The 22,666-nt window shown below is 47.4% G+C and overlaps 1 protein-coding gene across 1 annotated transcript in view; it reads left to right on the top strand.

The window, feature by feature from the left end:
* LOC124012727 (CUB and sushi domain-containing protein 3-like) overlaps nucleotides 1-22,666 on the top strand; it is an 849,083-nt gene that overhangs the window by 771,132 nt on the left and 55,285 nt on the right. Inside the window, exons 57-60 of the mRNA XM_046326635.1 lie at nucleotides 2,949-3,131; nucleotides 6,283-6,459; nucleotides 12,521-12,700; nucleotides 16,624-16,797. Of these exons, the coding sequence (XP_046182591.1) occupies nucleotides 2,949-3,131; nucleotides 6,283-6,459; nucleotides 12,521-12,700; nucleotides 16,624-16,797 (714 nt within the window). The remainder of the gene's footprint in view (nucleotides 1-2,948; nucleotides 3,132-6,282; nucleotides 6,460-12,520; nucleotides 12,701-16,623; nucleotides 16,798-22,666) is intronic.

The raw sequence follows: 22,666 nt of genomic DNA, 5'->3' as shown, positions 1-22,666 counted from the left end.
ACTATTATTCTACAATGTAGAAAATCGTTTTTTTTTTTTTACTTGAATGAGTAGGTGTATCTAAAACGTTTGACTGGTACTGCACATGTTTGTGAAAGTCATCTCTCCATAGAGGGGTCATAATAGTTTGTAGGCTACAGATGATTTTTGGGGACGTCTCATGGTCTGAACAAACACCGCTCTTGCTCTAGCACCTTTCACCGTAGATGAGCCAGGGTAACATTGGTGGCTGCAGCGTGTTGGGACGGATATCTCTAGTTAAAACTGACAGATTTTGACTGGGATTTTTTTGTATTACGATAATTTGATTTCCGCGGGGGTGGGGTTAATAGCAGCCACTTTTATCTGTCCCCTGGGCTTCCACTGCCAGGGACATAGAGAAATAATGAATTCTATATTGAATGGCCAGGGACACAACTGCCTACCTGTCTGTAGACTGCCCACTGGAGCGGATTCCAGCCTCACTGTATAGGTAAGTATCTACTCTGTGTGTGCGTGCGAGTGTCGGCTGCATTCAAACCTGGGATCCCCAGTCAAGCTGCTGCTAAATTAGATTTCAATCGAATCAATTCGAGCTTTATTTGTCACATGCGCCAAATACAACTAGTGTAGACCTTACCGTGAAATGTTTACTTACAAGCCCTTAACCAACAGTGCAGTTCAAGAAAGAGTTAATAAAATCTTTACCAAATAAACTGAAGTAAAAAAATATATAAAAAGTAACACAAAATAATAACGAGGCTATATACGAGGCTACTTACCAGTACCGAGTTAGTGTGTGGGCGTACAGGTTGGTCGAGGTAATTTGTACATGTAGGTCGGGGTGAGTGGCTATGCGTATATAAGCAGCGAGTAGCAGCATGGTAAAAAAACAAATGAGGGGGTCAATGTAAATAGTGGCCATTTGATTAATTGTTCAAGACTTTTATGACTTGGGGGTAGAAGCTGTTAAGGAGCCTTTTGGTCTTAGACTTGGCGCTCTGGTACCGCTTGCCGTGCAGCAGTAGAGAAAACAGTCTATGACTAGGGTGACTGGGGTCTTTGAATTTTTTTGGGCCTTCCTCTGACACCGCCTAGTATATAGGTCCTGGATGGCAGGAAGCTTGGCCCCAGTGATGTACTGGGCCATACGCATTACCCTCTGTAGCGCCTTACGGTCAGATGCCGAGCAGTTGCCATACCAGGCAGTGATGCAACCGGTCAGGATGCTCTCGATGGTGCAGCTGTAGAACTTTTTGAGGATCTGGGGACACATGCCAAATCTTTTCTGTCTCCTGAGGGGGAAAAGGTGTTGTCGTGCCCTCTTCACGACTGTCTTGGTGTGTTTGGGTTTTGATTTGGGCAAGGGGATGACGCAAATGTACTAAAATAACATTGTTTAATAAATGATGACTTACTGTAGTTATGGAACAAACAAGGGAGTAAATGTGAGGTATTTGTCTGGACATGAGAGAGATGGATATGATAGATACATTTATGGATGTTTTACTCACTCGGTATTGAAATCATATATGGATACCAATAGCACTTTGTATCCAAGTGACTTTCCAGTATTTTCCATCCTTATAATGTGTGTAGCATCAGAGCAAGATTTATCTGTTACTGATGAGGCATAAGTATCTCCATGTACTTGAGCCATCTGATACATCTTCTGTTACGTCTGAGCGAGTGTTTGAAGTGGACCGGTCTGATTGTCTCCCAGTAACAGCTCTGATAACTGTCAGGGCCATAGACGACCACACAGTCCCCTATCTCCTAGTTCCTGGCTGTATGGCCTCCATTACTTTAATTTCCTCATCAGCCGCGGGGAGTGGTCTATCTATCTGTCTGTCTGGGATGGATGTGTGGCTGGTTCAGGTGAATAGCAAGGTTACCAAGGGTGCACCCTATTCCCTATTTAGTGCACTACATAGGGAATAGGGTGCTGTTTGTGAACCAGACCAAGGCTACCAAGCTGGGAGCTATGCCGACGGAGTAGGGGAGGGATGGAAGGGGAAGGACATATATGGCATTTTCCTGAATCAATCAGGAGTATCCATCTCCGGTGACCTACTGAGGGAAATCGGTGTGAGAGGGGGGGAATCGGTGTGAGAGGGGAATCGGTGTGAGAGGGGGAATCGGTGTGAGAGGGGGAATCGGTGTGAGAGGGGGAATCGGTGTGAGAGGGGGAATCGGTGTGAGAGGGGAGAGGGGGAATCGGTGTGAGAGGGGGAATCGGTGTGAGAGGGGGAATCGGTGTGAGAGGGGGAATCGGTGTGAGAGGGGGAATCGGTGTGAGAGGGGGAATCGTGTGAGAGGGGGAATCGGTGTGAGAGGGGGAATCGGTGTGAGAGGGGAGAGGGGGAATCGGTGTGAGAGGGGGAATCGGTGTGAGAGAGGGGAATCGGTGTGAGAGGGGGAATCGGTGTGAGAGGGGGAATCGGTGTGAGAGGGGGAATCGGTGTGAGAGGGGGAATCGGTGTGAGAGGGGGAATCGGTGTGAGAGGGGGAATCGGTGTGAGAGGGGGAATCGGTGTGAGAGAGGGGGAATCGGTGTGAGAGGGGGAATCGGTGTGAGGGGGAATCGGTGTGAGAGGGGGAATCGGTGTGAGAGGGGGAATCGGTGTGAGAGGGGGAATCGGTGTGAGAGGGGGGGAATCTGTGTGAGAGAGGGGAATCTGTGTGAGAGAGGGGAATCTGTGTGAGAGAGGGGAATCTGTGTGAGAGGGGAATCTGTGTGAGAGAGGGGAATCAGTGAGAGAGGGGGAATCGGTGTGCGTTGGTGGTTTTCTGAAAGGTTACACCCATAGAGAATGAGGGAAGGGCAGAATGGACAGAATCTTCGCTGGTTTGAATGACAAAAAGGGTTGTGATGTGTTTCCATGGGAACATTGTGACTGACCATTAACTCTTTCTATGCTTGTGCTTTTCCCTCTGGGCTGGTGCGTGGTGTCTCTGTGTGTGTGCAGGTGACTCCCAGGGGACATGTGGAGACCCGGGCACCCCGTCGCAGGGCAGCAGAGAGGAGAGTAACTTCAGGATCCGCAGTAAAGTCCAGTTCAGGTGCTCTGAGGGTTACGAGCTGATTGGCTCAGCTGAGAGGATGTGCTTTCCTAACGGCACCTGGTCTGGAACACAACCCTTCTGCAAACGTGAGACCACACACACACTTACTTCTCATTCTCCCAACAAATATGGTCCTCTGAGTCCAACAATCGGCTATACCATTCCATTTCCAGACAGTATATGTATAACGACACAAGCTTTATCAAAGTCACACCGCTGAAGGATTTGAACATCCCTTTGTTACACCCCCCCCCCCCTATAGCTAGCGATACATAGCCTGCTCTCACTGCAGGGGCCCCTATAGTTAGCAATACATAGCCTGCTCTCACTGCAGGGGCCCCTATAGATAGCAATACATAGCCTGCTCTCACTGCAGGGGCCTCTATAGCTAGCAATACATAGCCTGCTCTAGCTGCAGAAGCTCCTGCAACCAGGAACCCAGACACAACCCTCCCAGGTGTCAGTCAGGCACCTAGACACAACCCCCCAGGTGTCAGTCAGGCACCTAGACACAACCCCCCAGGTGTCAGTCAGGCACCTAGACACAACCCCCCAGGTGTCAGTCAGGCACCCAGACACAATTCCCCAGGTGTCAGTCAGGCACGCAGACACAATCCCCCAGGTGTCAGTCAGGCACCTAGACACAACCCCCCAGGTGTCAGTCAGGCACCTAGACACAACCCCCCAGGTGTTAGTCAGGCACCTAGACACAACCCCCAAGATGTCAGTCAGGCACCTAGACACAACCCCCAAGATGTCAGTCAGACACCTAGACACAACCCCCCCAGGTGTCAGTCAGGCACCCAGACATAATTCCCCAGGTGTCAGTCAGGCACCTAGACACAACCCCCCCAGGTGTCAGTCAGGCACCTAGACACAACCCCCAGGTGTCTCCTTTGAACCACCCTTTTCATCTCAAACGAGACAGGATAGCATTAGTGTCATCTCCAAACGCCGGCTTCGTGTCCTCCATGTTCCCTCTGAGCCACTGCAGCTCTAGTTAAATAGATTTACAGATTGTTCACTTCTCAGCCCCTGAGGTGGTTGCCAGGCAGCTTCTCCACAAGGCTGACAGGGTACCTCTCTCTCTCTCCATCACGCTGTCTCTCTCAATCCCTTCTTAATCTCGCTTTCTCTTTCTAACTATCCAGTGTTAGAGGCATTATTACAGACCCGGGTTCATTCTCGGGCTGTTCCACAACTGGCCGTGGCCGGGAGTCCCATAGGACGGTGCACAATTGTCCCAGCGTTGTCCGGGTTAGGAGGGGGGTTTACTTGGCTCATCGTGCTCTAGTGACCCCTGTGGTGGGGGCGGAGTGCCTGCGGACTGACCCCGGTTGCCAGTTGAACAGTGTTTCCTCCGACACATTGGTGCAGCTGGTTTCTGGGTAAAGCTGGCGGGTGTTAGAGAGCTTTTAGGCGGGTCATGTTTCGGAGGACGCATGACTCCACATTCGCCTCTCCCGAGCCCGTTGGGGAGTTGCAGCGATAAGACAAGAGGGGGGGGGGATAAAATACAAAGAAAAATAAGTAGAAATCTATCTGTTATACTTGAGCCTGTTGTTTCTCTCTGTAAAATACTGACATTTTACATTTAATTTAATTTACATGTAATTTTTACCACAATTGTTTACAGACAGATTATTTCACTTATAATTCACTGTATCACAATTCCAGTGGGTCAGAAGTTTACATACACTAAATTGACTGTGCTTTTAAACAGCTTGAATTATGTCATGGCTTTAGAAGCTTCTGATAGGCTAATTGACATTGTTTGAGTCAATTGGAGGTGTACCAGTGGATGTATTCCAAGGCCTACCTTCAAACTCAGTGCCTCTTTGCTTGACATCATGGGAAAATCAGAAGAAATCAGAAAAAAAATCGTAAACCTCCAAAGTCTGGTTCATCCTTGGGAGCAATTTCCAAATGCCTGAAGGTACCACGTTCATCTGTACAAACAATAGTACGCATGTATAAACACCATGGGACCATGCAGCTGTCATACCGCGTTCTGTCTCCTTGAGATGAATGTACTTTGGTGCGAAAAGTGCATTTCAATCCCAGGACAACAGCAAAGGATTTTGTGAAGATGCTGGAGGAGACAGGTACAAGTTATTTATATCCACATATAACCTGAAAGGCCGCTCAGCAAGGAAGAAGCCACTGCTCCAAAACCGTCATAAAAAAATCTGACTACAGTTTGCAACTGCACATGGGGAGAAAGAGAAAACTTTTTGGAGAAATGTCCTCTGGTCTGATGAAACAAAAATAGAACTGTTTGGCCGTAATGACCATCGTTATGTTTGGAGGAAAAGGGGGAGGCTTGCAAGCCGGAGAACACCATCCCAACCATGAAGCACAGAGGTGGCAGCATCATATTTGGGGGTGCTTTGCTGCAGGAGGGACTGGTGCACTTTACAAAATAGATGGCATCATGAGGAGGAAAATTATGTGGATATGTTGAAGAAATATCTCAAGACATCAGTTAAAGCTTGGTCGTGAATGGATCTTCCAAATGGACAATGGACAATGACCCCAAGCATACTTCCAAAGTTGTGGCAAAATGGCTTAAGGAAAACAAAGTCAAGGTATTGGAGTGGCCATCTCATTGCCCTGACCTCAAATTGTTTAATAAATAATGTTACTCTAGTTATCCCTTTGCCCAAATCTATATCCAAACACACCAAGTCTGAGTGCTCCCCCCCTCCTCCTCCTCTTGCCCTCGAACAGCCTCAGTTCATCGTGGGCACTGACTCTACAGAGTGTCAAAAGCATTCCACAGGGATGCTGGCCCATGTTGACTCCAATGGTTCCCACAGTTGTGTCAAGTTGGCTGGATGTCCTTTGGGTGGTGGACCATTCCTGATATACACGGAAAACTGTTGAGCGTGAAAAACCCAGCAGTCTGACACCTACTACTGTTCAATACCCCGTTCAAAGGCACTTCAAAATGTTGTCTGGCCCATTCACCCTCTGAATGGCACACATACACAATCCATGTCCCAATTTTCTCAAAGCTTAAAAATCCAATGTTAGCCTTATCTCCTCCCCTTCATCTACACTGATTGAACAAGTGACATCGATAAGGGATCATAGCTTTCACCTAGTCAGTCTGTGTCATGGAAAGTGTTCTTAATGTTTTGTATACTCGGTGAGCTAGTATATGATGAAACAACTTCACAAGTATAAAACCAATCATTCAATCAAACTCTATCTGCACCTTCTCTCTCTCTCCAGCGGTGCAGTGTGGGAACCCGGGAACCCCCAGTAACGGCCGTGTGTCCCGGCTGGACGGCACAACCTACTCCCACTCCGTCACCTACTCCTGTATGGATGGCTACCTGCTGACCGGCTCCACCACACGTCAGTGTCTGGCCAATGCCACCTGGTCTGGCACTGCCCCCAACTGCACCAGTAAGTCTTCATAAAACAACCTCACTGCCCCCAACTGCACCAGTAAGTCTTCATAAAACAACTTCACTGCCCTGAACTGCACCAGTAAATCTTCATAAACCAACCTCACTGCCCCCAACTGCACCAGTAAGTCTTCATAAAACAACCTCACTGCCCTGAACTGCACCAGTAAGTCTTCATAAACCAACCTCACTGCCCCCAACTGCACCAGTAAGTCTTCATTAACCAACCTCACTGCCCCCAACTGCACCAGTAAGTCTTTATAAACCAACCTCACTGCCCCCAACTGCACCAGTAAGTCTTCATTAACCAACCTCACTGCCCCCAACTGCACCAGTAAGTCTTCATAAACCAACCTCACTGCCCCCAACTGCACCAGTAAGTCTTCATAAACCAACCTCACTGCCCCCAACTGCACCAGTAAGTCTTCATGAAACAACCTCTTCATTAACCAACCTCACTGCCCCCAACTGCACCAGTAAGTCGTCATAAACCAACCTCACTGCCCCCAACTGCACCAGTAAGTCTTCATAAAACAACCTCACTGCCCTGAACTGCACCAGTAAGTCTTCATTAACCAACCTCACTGCCCCAACTGCACCAGTAAGTCTTCATAAAACAACCTCACTGCCCCCAACTGCACCAGTAAGTCTTCATAAAACAACCACTGCACCAGTAAGTCTTCATTAACCAACCTCACTGCCCCCAACTGCACCAGTAAGTCGTCATAAACCAACCTCACTGCCCCCAACTGCACCAGTAAGTTTTCATAAAACAACCTCACTGCCCCCAACTGCACCAGTAAGTCTTCATAAAACATCCACTGCACCAGTAAGTTTTCATTAACCAATCTCACTGCCCTGAACTGCACCAGTAAGTCTTCATTAACCAACCTCACTGCCCTGAACTGCACCAGTAAGTCTTCATAAACCAACCTCACTGCCCCCAACTGCACCAGTAAGTCTTCATGAAACAACCTCTTCATTAACCAACCTCACTGCCCCCAACTGCACCAGTAAGTCTTCATAAAACAACCTCACTGCCCTGAACTGCACCAGTAAGTCTTCATAAAACAACCTCACTGCCCCCAACTGCACCAGTAAGTCTTCATAAAACAACCTCACTGCCCCCAACTGCACCAGTAAGTTTTCATAAAACAACCTCACTGCCCCCAACTGCACCAGTAAGTCTTCATAAAACAACCACTGCACCAGTAAGTTTTCATTAACCAATCTCACTGCCCTGAACTGCACCAGTAAGTCTTCATTAACCAACCTCACTGCCCTGAACTGCACCAGTAAGTCTTCATAAACCAACCTCACTGCCCTGAACTGCACCAGTAAGTCTTCATTAAAACCTCACCCCTGAACTGCACCAGTAAGTTTTCATTAACCAACCTCACTGCCCTGAACTGCACCAGTAAGTCTTCATTAACCAACCTCACTGCCCTGAACTGCACCAGTAAGTCTTCATTAACCAACCTCACTGCCCTGAACTGCACCAGTAAGTCTTCATTAACCAACCTCACTGCCCTGAACTGCACCAGTAAGTCTTCATTAACCAACCTCACTGCCCTGAACTGCACCAGTAAGTCTTCATTAACCAAACTCACTGCCCTGAACTGCACCAGTAAGTCTTCATTAACCAACCTCACTGCCCCCAACTGCACCAGTAAGTCTTCATTCAGTAAGTCTTCATTAACCAATCTCACTGCCCTGAACTGCACCAGTAAGTCTTCATTAACCAACCTCACTGCCCTGAACTGCACCAGTAAGTCTTCATTAACCAAACTCACTGCCCTGAACTGCACCAGTATGTCTTCATTAACCAACCTCACTGCCCCCAACTGCACCAGTAAGTCTTCATAAAACAACCACTGCACCAGTAAGTCTTCATTAACCAATCTCACTGCCCTGAACTGCACCAGTAAGTCTTCATTAACCAACCTCACTGCCCTGAACTGCACCAGTAAGTCTTCATTAACCAACCTCACTGCCCTGAACTGCACCAGTAAGTCTTCATTAACCAACCTCACTGCCCTGAACTGCACCAGTAAGTCTTCATTAACCAACCTCACTGCCCTGAACTGCACCAGTAAGTCTTCATTAACCAACCTCACTGCCCTGAACTGCACCAGTAAGTCTTCATTAACCAACCTCACTGCCCTGAACTGCACCAGTAAGTCTTCATTAACCAACCTCACTGCCCTGAACTGCACCAGTAAGTCTTCATTAACCAACCTCACTGCCCTGAACTGCACCAGTAAGTCTTCATTAACCAACCTCACTGCCCTGAACTGCACCAGTAAGTCTTTATTAACCAACCTCACTGCCCTGAACTGCACCAGTAAGCGGGATCAGAGCCCGCATTCATAAAGCGTCTCAGAGTAGGTGTGCTGATCTAGGATCAGACCCCCCCCCCCCCCCCTGACAACACCATGTTTTTTTACGATGTATTTCGATTGTGATCTTTGGTTTTTGTATATGAGACCTATTGATATGTGATACAGAGTCATAGATGGGAGATTGGATCTATTAGTGGGCTGAGGCTGAAGACATCTGCACCCTATTCCCTATATAGTTCACTACTTTTGACCACAGTCCTATGGGTCGTTATCAAAAGTAGTGCACTATAAAGGGAATAGGGGGGCCATTTGGAACTATTCCAGAATCTTCATCTCGCATCCTGTTGTCATGACATTTCAAGACGTTGCTCCTCTCGTGTTAAGAAGGGTGGGTTGTTTATGACTGGAATTCTCCGGGCAGTGTAAGAGAGGGATCGAAGAGGAGGCACTATTTAAGGTAGCCTTCGGGTTAAGGATTGAGACAGCGAGAGAAGGGGTCTCACACACACATACACACGCACAGTGACTGGTGGGTTGAGACAGAGAAGAGAGGTCAGAAGAGCCCTGTGTCCCTGCTCCAGCAAGATAAGAAAATCAATCCCTCTGTGCCTCTCTGTTACCTTGTACATATTACCATACCCTCCAAAGCTCTTGCCTCTTCTTCAGCTCCTTCTCAGTTGAGTAGACAATGCCAGGGAGTCCATCTGATTTAAATCTAGGCCCAGGGGCGAGAGAGAGTGAGAAAAAGAGACAGAGGGGGAGAGAGACTGAAAGGGAGAATGAGGGAGAGAGGCTAGCACGTAACTTTCTGAAAAGCATATGTTTGTTTGAGGTTGGTGGGAGTGGTTGTCCTACGGTTATTTTGCATACAACTTTAAGAAATGGTGCAGGATAGTTGCTTGGCTTTGGAACATTCTCAGCACATTTAAGGAACTTGATGAAAAAAATGTTATTTTATTGGTATTTCATTACAGAATGGTTCCTTAAAGTTCAAACATGGTTACATTTCAATGTTGGTAATGTTCTAGGAATGTTCTCGAATTGGTTTGTATTAGGAATGTTATCGTGTAGTTCAGAGAACATTCAGAAACAACGTTCTTCTGTGAGAGTTTCAGTACTTCAGCCTAACGTTTCCTACAGGTTTCCTCATGGTTCTAAAGTCATATTTTCAAATTGTTCCAAGAACATAAAAAAAAAACTTTCCATAAAAACCACAAGAAAATGTTAGAAACATTCAGAGAACGTTCTAAGAATGTTGTTTAAAAACATATATATTCCGTTCTCAGCGTCAACATAACTCTTCTATCTTCTATCTTGTTAAGTGTGTTCTGGTGTATTGGCACCCACTAATTGGCCACACCCACTAATTGGCCACACCCACAAATTGGCCACACCCACGAATTGGCCACACCCACGAATTGGCCACACCCACGAATTGGCCACACCCACGAATTGGTCACACCCACTAATTGGCCACACCCACTAATTGGCCACACCCACTAATTGGCCACACCTGATCTTAATGAGTGCTTGTTTCCTTTGAAATTGGGGTCTGTTTGAATAGACTAACATGTTTAAACATGGAATGCTAGCTCCATCCTGGTGGCACAGAGGACTAAATTCCATGGACAGAGAACAGATTATAGGTTTGAATCTTCAAGGAAGTTATTTAAAGCTTCCTAATAACCTATAATTTCCTTTCGCAGAGCGTTCAATGAACCAGAGTAAAGCGTTCTCAGAACCTTCCTGCAACCTTAAAATAAATGTTCCCAGAACAGTCAAAATGTTCACTTCTCTGCACAGAATGTTTGATAAACCTTCAGTTTTACCGGTCAGGAAATGAATGACTTCTTTCCCACAAACAATGTGAAACTAAAAAAATACATTCCCATGACTTCCAAGGAACCAAATTAGACTTATTCCACTTCAGGTAGATAATTCCTCTCTATCTCACCTGGTGTTTCAGATTCAGTTAATTCAAGAATGGACTTCCAGATCTATAAACTACTGCCTGCCTGTCTCCATATCACCCCTAGACAGAAGTTGTAGACCACACTCGTTCCTCCAGGCTAGGTTCATTGCCTTTGATCGTATGCCTCTTAGTGCCCATATATGCTTAAACAGGCAGAATGCTTTGCCTACAGCGTTACAAAAAGACCTTTGGTTTGTGTCCCAAAATGGCACCCTGTTACCTATATAGTCTCAGGGCTCTGATTTAACGTAGGTCACCTTTTTAGGGAATAAGGTGTCATTTGGGACATATCCCTTGCCTGTGGCATCAAATCAAATTGTATGTAGCTGTAGACCTTACAGTGAAATGCTTACTTCCACAGCCCTTAAGCAACAATGCAGTTTTAAGAAAAATACCAATCAAAAAATAAAGAAAAAAAAGTAACGTGTTAAAGTAGTACTGAATGATGAGTCTTTACATGTGTTTTATTGAGCAGGCTGAGAAGGGTGATGCAATGTTTTCTATCCAGTGGTGGAGTCACATTAGCATTTTGTTCGAGACATTTTCCACACCACCTAGATGTTTACGAGCTTAAACCCTCCGATGATTGATTCCCAAAGCTTCATTCTTATGTTGTTGTTTTTTTAGCAAAAGACACTAAATTTATGGAAAACTGTAATTCCGGAATTGATAAGGGCACCACATAAATCAATGGGGGGTAAACTTTTTTCTGAAATTAAAAATTAATTAAATGCAAAGTACTTTTGGGGTTTGTTGTCAGTCACGGTGATAACTGATCACAAAACTACTAATGTGTTTCTGTTACCTTGTCATCTGAAATCCCTGGTAGATCGTAAACATTCTACTTCCTGCTCTCTGATTTCCATCCCGTCCTCCACAGAACAGAAGGGAGTTATAGGTGTAAGAGATTGACAGAATTGATTATGGAAGTTAAACCCAGGAGACCCTCGTATGAGAACACAGCTCACAGCTATTGATTTTCCCGGTGATAGATTTCACTATCATTTTGAATAAAAGAGGTGAGGTGGTATCTCATCAGTGGAGATATCTCTGTTGCTGGCTGCATAAATTGGTCATTTCAGATGATTTGTGGATTAGGTTTCCCACCGATTGTTGTCACAGCCCCAGTTACATCTTACTCCTGACCCACAATGGGGCCTAAATTGCACTTCGACCGCCATCATAGATATCCGCGTCTGTCACACAAGAGCCAGAAAGCCAACTAAGTGTCCAGACTGGGGATGTCTTCATTGTTATGTATGTGTTTGTTTGCTGTAACAGAGTACACTGTGTCACTGAGTCACTCTTTTGTCCCCTTCCTTCCTACCTTCCTTTGTTCGTTCCTTCCTTCCTTCCTTCCCACCTTCCTTCCTTCCTTCATTCCTCTCTTCCTTCCTTCATTCCTCTCTTCCTTCCTTCCTTCTTCCCTCCCTCCCTCCCTTCCTTCCTTTTGTTTCTTCCTTCCTTCCTCTCTTCCTTCCTTCCTTCCTTCCTTCATTCTTCCATTCATTCATTCATTCATTCATTCATTCCTTCCTTCCTTCCTTCCTCCCTTCCTTCCTTCCTTCCTTCCTTCCTTCCTTCCTTCCTTCCTTCCTTCCTTCCTTCCTTCCCTTCCTTCCTTCCTCCCTTCCTTCCTTCCTTCCTTCCTTCCTTCATTCATTCATTCATTCATTCCTTCATTCATTCCTCTCTTCCTTACTTATTTCCTTCCTCCCTCCCTCCTTCCTTCTTTATAATCACAGTGATCAACTGTGGCGACCCTGGGGTTCCAGCCAATGGGATGAGATATGGAGAGGACTTTGCCATTGGTCAGAACATCACCTTCCTGTGTGCGCCGGGATACAGCATGGAGGCCGACAGCTCTGCGGTACGCACCTGCACCTCCAACGGCACCTGGAGTGGCATCATGGTATCCTGCCAAGGTAAGACCTAGCAACACGTGTGTAGCATAATGTACTTCATTACCCACAATGCTCTGTGGAACATATCTAATAACATTTTGGCATCATGGCATCTTTCAAAGGTAGGGCTCAGCAACACTTTGTTTGGTTGGTTTGTTCCCCTAACTACTTCAATTTGAGTGTTTGAATATGTGTATCTACACTTTAGAATAGATTTCAATGAGCCAAGTCTTAGGGACTAACTAATCAATGTTCCCATTGTCTAAAACAGAGATGTCTTGGCTTGTGTTCCCCTATGGAATCACCACCAGTTTCACTACAGATTGTTATAGCTTATTCACAGTAACACTGCACACCTCCTGTTTTCCACACTGTTGCCCTTAGCAACGGTAGCCCATATATCATTGTGTCCTGAAAGCTGCCACAGTGAGAAAAAGGGTTTAAATAAAGCATATCAGTTTGCTTTGGTTTGTTATTGTCGGACCAACATCCTGTCTTGTAGTTGTTATTTTAGGACCAACATCCTGTCTTGTAGTTGTTATTTTAGGACCAACATCCTGTCTTGTAGTTGTTATTTTAGGACCAACATCCTGTCTTGTAGTTGTTATTTTAGGACCAACATCCTGTCTTGTAGTTGTTATTTTAGGACCAACATCCTGTCTTGTAGTTGTTATTGCTGACACTATATGGCCAGGCAGAAAAGGTTTCTCTTCATAACACGCTTTCTCAACATGCATAACATTCAGCTTTTGACCATTATCTTGGACCAACTATGATCAACACGTGTCTCCATCCGTTTGTACAGGTGATAGTTCCGTTTCCTGGCTGTGTGAAAGTGTGTTGTTATGCATACATATGCAACAGCTCCAGAATGATATAATAATATAATATATGCCATTTAGCAGACGCTTTTATCCAAAGCGACTTACAGTCATGTGTGCATACATTCTACGTATGGGTGGTCCCGGGGATCGAACCCACTACCCTGGCGTTACAAGCGCCATGCTCTACCAACTGAGCTACAGAAGGACCATCTTGGTGCCGTACATTCTTATGATGCACAGTTAGATCTGTGGATGTTGACGTGTGTGTAATGTTCAAAGAGTGAATGGGTGTGAATGGGTGTGAATGGGTGTGGAGTCAGGCGCAGAGAGCCAAGGATACGGGAAAAAACAGCGCTTTAATGTCCAACCAGAAACATGTACAAATAGGTGACGCCGAAACACAGGCATAAATACACTCCACCTAAAATACACACGGGTATCAAACCGGACAGCGGAAAACCCACAATATAACGAAACACCTTTACATAACAGAAACAAGCCCGCACAAACACAAGCGGGCTAATCGAACTTAAATAACACCAACCCCAAAAACCACAACAAGGAACAGGTGAAAACAATTAGACCAAACCAAACGAAATGGGAAAAAGGATCGGTGGCAGCTAGTAGACCGGTGACGACGACCGCCGAGCGCCACCTGAACAGGAAGGGGAGCCACCTTCGGTGATATTCGTGACAGTGCGGAATAGAAAGTAGCCTAATGGAGGTGGGTGGGTGACAGTCTAACAGCCTTTTAACACCAAGTTGTGTGCGTGCATGCACTCATATTGTATACTGTATGTGAGAATGCCTGTGAAATGGAGGATCCGTCAGAGCAGCTGTAGAACTTCTTCACCACTGTTGTGTCACTGGAGTTGTGAAACTACTCTGCATAAACTATTATTCATTAGCTTAGTACAAGCCAAGCTGGTCCACTCTCAATGGAGGGGCTACCAAGCGTGTCCAATACTAATTCAGAATATTAATACAACATTTGGGAATTTATTACACGTTTATTGTTTTTATTACTGTGACACAGAGATGGCAATAAGAGCAGCCAATCATCAGAAAGCTCCATTCAGCTGGACTAATGTGTTTTTTTTTTAGTAAGCTGATTCATTTAATCACTACCCTCCAAATCAAAGGGTTCAGGTCAAATGGAATGGACTGATAATATAAGGGATATGGTGCCAATGGGCTCTGGTCAAAGGAAGGGTACTATATAGTATAAGGAATAGGCCTAGTATCCACAGCGCTGTTACTGACCAAACCAACCTCATCGTTTGGAAAGTCTATCCACAGAGCTGTTACTGACCAAACCAATCCCATCTTTTGGAAAGTATCCACAGGGCTGTAACGGTTATTCAGTGAGATGACTATGTCCATGGTGATAGGCTTTCCAAAATAGTGCACTATTTTACTGTAATTTGGTGAGAGTATTGTGTCTATCGTATAGTATGCTTGAAAGCCTGTTTCTGGCCAAACCAACCCTCTCAGAACAGTCTTCTAGAAAGCCTGTTTCTGCCCAAACCAACCCTCTCAGAACAGTCTGCTGGAAAGCCTGTTTCTGCCTAAACCAACCCTCTCAGAACAGTTGGCTGGAAGCCTGTTTCTGCCCAAACCAACCCTCTCAGAACAGTCTTCTAGAAAGCCTGTTTCTGCCCAAACCAACCCTCTCAGAACAGTTGGCTGGAAGCCTGTTTCTGCCCAAACCAACCCTCTCAGAACAGTCTTCTAGAAAGCCTGTTTCTGCCCAAACCAACCCTCTCAGAACAGTTGGCTGGAAGCCTGTTTCTGCCCAAACCAACCCTCACAGAACAGTCTTCTAGAAAGCCTGTTTCTGCCCAAACCAACCCTCACAGGACAGTCTTCTAGAAAGCCTGTTTCTGCCCAAACCAACCCTCACAGAACAGTCTTCTAGAAAGCCCTATCTGCTGTTACTGTAATTTGCGGTAAAGAGTGTATCCGCCATGCAATGTTTTTTGGGACAGCCTACGATATCTGCTATTACTGTAGTTCAGTGAGAGGAGGAGTATGATGTTTTCACATCGTAGTTGGCAGAACTGTGTGAAAAACAGACACGGAAGAGAAAGGGAGACTCACTCTTCAGAGTGCAACATGAGTCATCCAGCCTTTATCCTACTCAAGCGTGGTGTTGGCTGTCTCTCTCTGCCTTATTGCACTATATAGGGAATAGGGTGCAATTTGGGACTCAGCTATTTTTTGATTTAACCTTTATTTAACTAGGCAAGTCAGTTAAGAACAAATTCAGGGGCAGAACGACAGATTTTTACGTTGTCAGCTCGGGGATTCGGTTTCGGTTACTGCCCCAACACTCTAACCACTAGGCTACCCACCACCCCAGGTAGCCTAGTGACACCCAGAGGCTAGTGCTTGGAGAGAAAACCATTAGCTCAGTTTCAGTTAGATAGCTGGTAGTAAATGTCCACTAAGGGTGGCAAACCAAATTATTCCTTCGGCTTCATTTCCTAAGATTATGAAAATATGTTGTTTTAGTTGTTAGCCTGGCTGCAGCCTTTTCCCAAATGTGTCTTGTGTATTCGCTGTTTGCCTTTATGCCATGAATGGAATCATAAAGTATAAATCGTACCTAATTGATTCAGGATAACTCTACAGTGATAATGAGATATAAGTAAAGTATGATTCATGCCTAATTGATTCATGATATCCCTACAGGGATAATGAAGGTTAAGTAAAGTATGATCCATGCCTAATTGATTCATGATATCCCTACAGGGATAATGAGGGTTAAGTAAGTGAGTAATTCAGCATTGATTAAAGTATTACTTCCCCTCAGAGTAAACGCCCTCTCGCCTCCCTCCCTCCCTCCCTCTTGCTTCTCTCTCTCTCTCTCTCTCTCTCTCTCTCTCTCTCTCTCTCTCTCTCTCTCTCTCTCTCTCTCTCTCTCTCTCTCTCTCTCTCTCTCTCTCTCTCTCTCTCTCTCTCTCTCTCTCTCTACTCTCTCTCTACCTCTCTCCTCCCCCGCTCTCCTTCTCTCCCCCTATTCTCTCTCCTCTCTCTCCCTGTCCTCTCTCCCACTACACCCACCCTCTTTCTCTCCCCTCTTCTCCCCCCTCACCCCCTTCTCCTCTCCACCCATAGCGGTGACCTGCGCAGCACCCTCTGCCATCTCCAATGGAGTCCTGGAGGGTACAGACTTTGAGTGGGGCACCAGCGTGAGCTACAGTTGCTCCCCAGGGTACGAGCTGTCATTCCCTGCCATTCTCACCTGCGTGGGCAACGGCACCTGGAACGGAATGGTGCCTCAGTGCCTACGTGAGTAACATCTCTCCTCTCCACTCGTGTTATTTTGTTATCTCGCTCTCTCTCTCTCTCTCTCTCCTTTTCTCTCTCTCTCTCACTCTCTCTCACTCTCTTTCTCTCTCTCTCCTTCTCTCTCACTCTCTCTCTCTCTTTCTCACTCGCTCTCTCGCTCTCTGTTTTCCACTCTCTTGCACATCGATGCAGCTTCACTCTCTCTGCAGTAGAACTAACACATCGATGCAGCTTCACTCTCTGCAGTAGAACTAACACATCAATGTAGCTTCCCTCTCTCTGCAGTAGAACTGACACATCGATGCAGCTTCCCTCTCTCTGTAGCAGAACTAACACATTGATGCAGCTTCACTCTCTCTGCAGTAGAACTAACACATCAATGTAGCTTCCCTCTCTCTGCAGTAGAACTGACACATCGATGCAGCTTCCCTCTCTCTGTAGCAGAACTAACACATTGATGCAGCTTCACTCTCTCTCTCTGCTGTAGAACTAACACATCGATGCAGCTTCACTCTCTCTGCTGTAGAACTAACACATCGATGCAGCTTCACTCTCTCTGCAGTAGAACTAGCACATCGATGCAGCTTCACTCTCTCTCTACAGTAGAACTAACACATCGATGCAGCTTCACTCTCTCTCTACAGTAGAACTAACACATTTTGTTGCATTCCCTGTCATTTCCTGTTACTTCCCTGTCGTTTCCTGTTACTTCCCTGTCGTTTCCTGTTACTTCCCTGTCGTTTCCTGTTACTTCCCTGTCGTTTCCTGTTACTTCCCTGTTATTTCCCTGTTCTTACGGTGTTATTTCCCTGTCTTTTCCTGTTATATCAGCACTGCACACTAAAGTGCTTCTTGGTCTATTCTTCTTTTTCTTCTTTTTTCATGGTGATCTGGGTATCTGACAATGTAGTGAAACAATTGGCTGCAGAATTAATGCTATACTGTCATCTTGCTCGCCTCTGTAAAGGAACAAACCAAGGTTCTCTATGTCATTGGTTGATTGAGTGACAGCTGACTTAGAGGAGGAAGCGCTCATTCATAAAGTCCTTGGTCTGGTCCGAGGATCTTCCACCCGTTTTAGGGACATCAGTCAAACTCAATCATTTCGGCAGTAACTTTCGGCATCACTTTAATTTGACCCAAAACGAGGGCGGAACAAAGGGGTACTCGATGTACTGCAGATTAGATGGTAAATTGAATTGAAAAGACTAGCAGATGCCTCCCGTTAAAGGGCAGGTAATGGGAGGTGGGAGGTGAGAGGCTTCCACCATGATGAGCAGCTGTGCTCAATGATAGACAGACACCAAAAAGGTGTGACCTAATCTCACTCACTCACTCACTCACTCACTCACTCACTCACTCACTCACTCACTCTCACTCACTCACTCACTCACTCACTCACTCTCACACAGCAATCATCCTCATACACAAACAAAAATGTCCAAACACGCACAGATCTGAAGGGAACTCGTCTCCAAAGTTACAATGTCATTGCGTGTTGCAGACTGGGTTCACAAACGCAACGGATTTGTGAAAGCCTTTGTTTTTAAAAGGTTTTGCTGAGACAAGGCTTCAGTCCCGTTATTAGTCATTATAAAGAATAGTGTAATTAAGTGTGTTTTTCTCTCCACCATCTGTCACAACTCAGATAACCTTAGAAGGCCTATTTTAACATCAGAGGATCCGGCCATCTATCCTACACCTATTGAGGATTCTCTCTCTCTAGCGAGCCAGAGAATCATAATAACTCAGACTTATTAAGAAGGCCTGTTTGAACATCAGAGGACACAACCATCAATTCTACACCTAGAGAATTGTCTCTATACACAAAGAGACCCAGGGAATCATAATTCACCCACCCAACTCAGTGTTTAGTTTACCTACTTGTCACTTAGCCGTAACCCTGTCTGTCCGTCTCCGTATGACAGAGAGAGTGAGTGAAGAACAGAGGGGGTAATCTGCGCAGAATTATTGAGTTCTTAACTACCTGCCCCAGTGGGTCATCGGGCAGAGCTTCAAAAGTGATCGGGCGGAAGGGTGGAGGGGGTGAAGGGGAGGAGGAGGAGGTGGGGGTTGAAGGGGAGGAGGAGGAGGTGGGGGGTGAAGGGGAGGAGGAGGGTTGGAGGGGGTGAAAGGGAGGAGGAGGTGGAGGGAAGAAGGTGGTGAAGGGGAGGAGGGGGTGAAGGAGAGGAGGAGGTGGAGGGAAGAAGGAGGGGGTGAAGGGAAGAAGGAGGTGGAGGGGGAGGAGGGAGTGGGGGGGGAGGAGGTGAGGGGGTGAAGGGAGGAGGGGGTGAGTGGGGTGAAGGGGGAGGTGGAGGGGAGGAGGGAGTGAAGGGGAGGAGGAGGTGAGGGGGGTGAAGGGAGGAGGGGGTGAAGGGAGGAGGAGGTGGAGGGGGTGAAGGGAGAAGGAGGTGGAGGGGGTGAAGGGAAGAAGGAGGGGGAGGTGGAGGGGTGAAGGGGAGGAGGAGGTGGAGGGGGTGAAGGGAGGAGGGGGTGGAGGGGGGGAAGGGAGGTGGAGGGGGGAGGAGGGAGGAGGTGAGGGGGAGGAGGGGTGGTGAGGGGGGAGGGAGGTGGAGGGGGTGAAGGAAGGAGGGGTGAAGGGAGGAGGAGGTGGAGGGGTGAAGGGGGAGAAGGAGGTGGAGGGGGTGAAGGGAGGAGGAGGTGGAGGGGATGAAGGGGAAGGAGGTGAGGGGGGATGGAGGGAGAAGGGAGGGGAGGAGGTGAAGGGAGGAGGAGGTAGAGGGGGTGAAGGGAGGAGGGGGTGAAGGGAGGAGGAGGTAGAGGGGGTGAAGGGAGGAGGAGGTGAAGGGAGAGAAGGGAGGAGGAGGTAGAGGGGGAGGAGGGAGTGAAGGGGAGGGGGAGGGGTGAAGGGGAGGGGTGAAGGGAGGAGGAGGTGAAGGGGGTGAAGGGAAGAGCAGGTTAAAAGGTCCACAAGGTACCGTAGTTCTAAGTCCTCATCCTTCAGAACACTGAAGCATGTACAGCAGCAGCAGAGGCCACAGAAACTTTGGCTCCAATGGGAATGAACTAAAGATTGGCTGCCTGTGACTTTGTAATCTTGCAGGCAGCACACTTCTTTTTGTTCTTATCTTCTTCTCTTCTCTACGTCTCTGTTCTCTGCTCTCTCTGCTCTCTCAACCCCTCACTCTGTTCTCTACGCTCTCTGCTCTCTCAACCCCTCACTCTGTTCTCTACTCTATCTGCTCTCTCAACCCCTCACTCTGTTCTCTACTCTCTCTGCTCTCTCAACCCCTCACTCTGTTCTCTACTCTATCTGCTCTCTCAACCCCTCACTCTGTTCTCTACTCTCTCTACTCTCTCAACCCCTCACTCTGTTCTCTACTCTCTCTGCTCTCTCAACCCCTCACTCTGTTCTCTACTCTCTGCTCTCTCAACCCCTCACTCTGTTCTCTGCTCTCTCAACCCCTCACTCTGTTCTCTGCTCTCTCAACCCCTCACTCTGTTCTCTACTCTCTGCTCTCTCAACCCCTCACTCTGTTCTCTGCTCTCTCAACCCCTCACTCTGTTCTCTACTCTCTGCTCTCTCAACCCCTCACTCTGTTCTCTGCTCTCTCAACCCCTCACTCTGTTCTCTACTCTCTCTGCTCTCTCAACCCCTCACTCTGTTCTCTACTCTCTCTGCTCTCTCAACCCCTCACTCTGTTCTCTACTCTCTCTGCTCTCTCAACCCCTCACTCTGTTCTCTGCTCTCTCAACCCCTCACTCTGTTCTCTGCTCTCTCTGCTCTCTCTGCTCTCTCAACCCCTCACTCTGTTCTCTACTCTCTCTGCTCTCTCAACCCCTCACTCTGTTCTCTACTCTCTCTGCTCTCTCAACCCCTCACTCTGTTCTCTGCTCTCTCTGCTCTCTCAACCCCTCACTCTGTTCTCTGCTCTCTCAACCCCTCACTCTGTTCTCTACTCTATCTGCTCTCTCAACCCCTCACTCTGTTCTCTGCTCTCTCTGCTCTCTCAACCCCTCACTCTGTTCTCTGCTCTCTCAACCCCTCACTCTGTTCTCTACTCTCTATCTGCTCTCTCAACCCCTCACTCTGTTCTCTGCTCTCTCTGCTCTCTCAACCCCTCACTCTGTTCTCTGCTCTCTCAACCCCTCACTCTGTTCTCTACTCTCTCTGCTCTCTCAACCCCTCACTCTGTTCTCTGCTCTGCTCTCTCTGCTCTCTCAACCCCTCACTCTGTTCTCTACTCTCTCTGCTCTCTCAACCCCTCACTCTGTTCTCTGCTCTCTCAACCCCTCACTCTGTTCTCTGCTCTCTCAACCCCTCACTCTGTTCTCTGCTCTCTCAACCCCTCACTCTGTTCTCTACTCTCTCTGCTCTCTCAACCCCTCACTCTGTTCTCTGCTCTCTCTGCTCTCTCAACCCCTCACTCTGTTCTCTACTCTATCTGCTCTCTCAACCCCTCACTCTGTTCTCTGCTCTCTCAACCCCTCACTCTGTTCTCTACTCTCTCTGCTCTCTCAACCCCTCACTCTGTTCTCTGCTCTCTCTGCTCTCTCAACCCCTCACTCTGTTCTCTACTCTCTCTGCTCTCTCAACCCCTCACTCTGTTCTCTGCTCTCTCTACTCTCTCAACCCCTCACTCTGTTCTCTACTCTCTGCTCTCTCAACCCCTCACTCTGTTCTCTGCTCTCTCAACCCCTCACTCTGTTCTCTACTCTCTCTGCTCTCTCAACCCCTCACTCTGTTCTCTACTCTCTGCTCTCTCAACCCCTCACTCTGTTCTCTGCTCTCTCAACCCCTCACTCTGTTCTCTACTCTCTCTGCTCTCTCAACCCCTCACTCTGTTCTCTGCTCTCTCTGCTCTCTCAACCCCTCACTCTGTTCTCTGCTCTCTCAACCCCTCACTCTGTTCTCTACTCTATCTGCTCTCTCAACCCCTCACTCTGTTCTCTACTCTCTCAACCCCTCACTCTGTTCTCTGCTCTCTCAACCCCTCACTCTGTTCTCTACTCTCTCTGCTCTCTCAACCCCTCACTCTGTTCTCTGCTCTCTCTGCTCTCTCAACCCCTCACTCTGTTCTCTACTCTCTCTGCTCTCTCAACCCCTCACTCTGTTCTCTGCTCTCTCAACCCCTCACTCTGTTCTCTGCTCTCTCAACCCCTCACTCTGTTCTCTGCTCTCTCAACCCCTCACTCTGTTCTCTGCTCTCTCAACCCCTCACTCTGTTCTCTACTCTCTCTGCTCTCTCAACCCCTCACTCTGTTCTCTGCTCTCTCTGCTCTCTCAACCCCTCACTCTGTTCTCTACTCTATCTGCTCTCTCAACCCCTCACTCTGTTCTCTGCTCTCTCAACCCCTCACTCTGTTCTCTACTCTCTCTGCTCTCTCAACCCCTCACTCTGTTCTCTGCTCTCTCTGCTCTCTCAACCCCTCACTCTGTTCTCTACTCTCTCTGCTCTCTCAACCCCTCACTCTGTTCTCTGCTCTCTCTACTCTCTCAACCCCTCACTCTGTTCTCTACTCTCTGCTCTCTCAACCCCTCACTCTGTTCTCTGCTCTCTCAACCCCTCACTCTGTTCTCTACTCTCTCTGCTCTCTCAACCCCTCACTCTGTTCTCTACTCTCTGCTCTCTCAACCCCTCACTCTGTTCTCTGCTCTCTCAACCCCTCACTCTGTTCTCTACTCTCTCTGCTCTCTCAACCCCTCACTCTGTTCTCTACTCTCTCTGCTCTCTCAACCCCTCACTCTGTTCTCTGCTCTCTCAACCCCTCACTCTGTTCTCTACTCTCTCTACTCTCTCAACCCCTCACTCTGTTCTCTACTCTCTCAACCCCTCACTCTGTTCTCTACTCTCTCTACTCTCTCAACCCCTCACTCTGTTCTCTACTCTCTCAACCCCTCACTCTG

Source organism: Oncorhynchus gorbuscha, linkage group LG24 (assembly GCF_021184085.1).
Source record: "Oncorhynchus gorbuscha isolate QuinsamMale2020 ecotype Even-year linkage group LG24, OgorEven_v1.0, whole genome shotgun sequence".
Lineage (NCBI taxonomy): Eukaryota > Metazoa > Chordata > Actinopteri > Salmoniformes > Salmonidae > Oncorhynchus > Oncorhynchus gorbuscha.
This window is presented reverse-complemented; position numbering and strand designations above follow the sequence as displayed.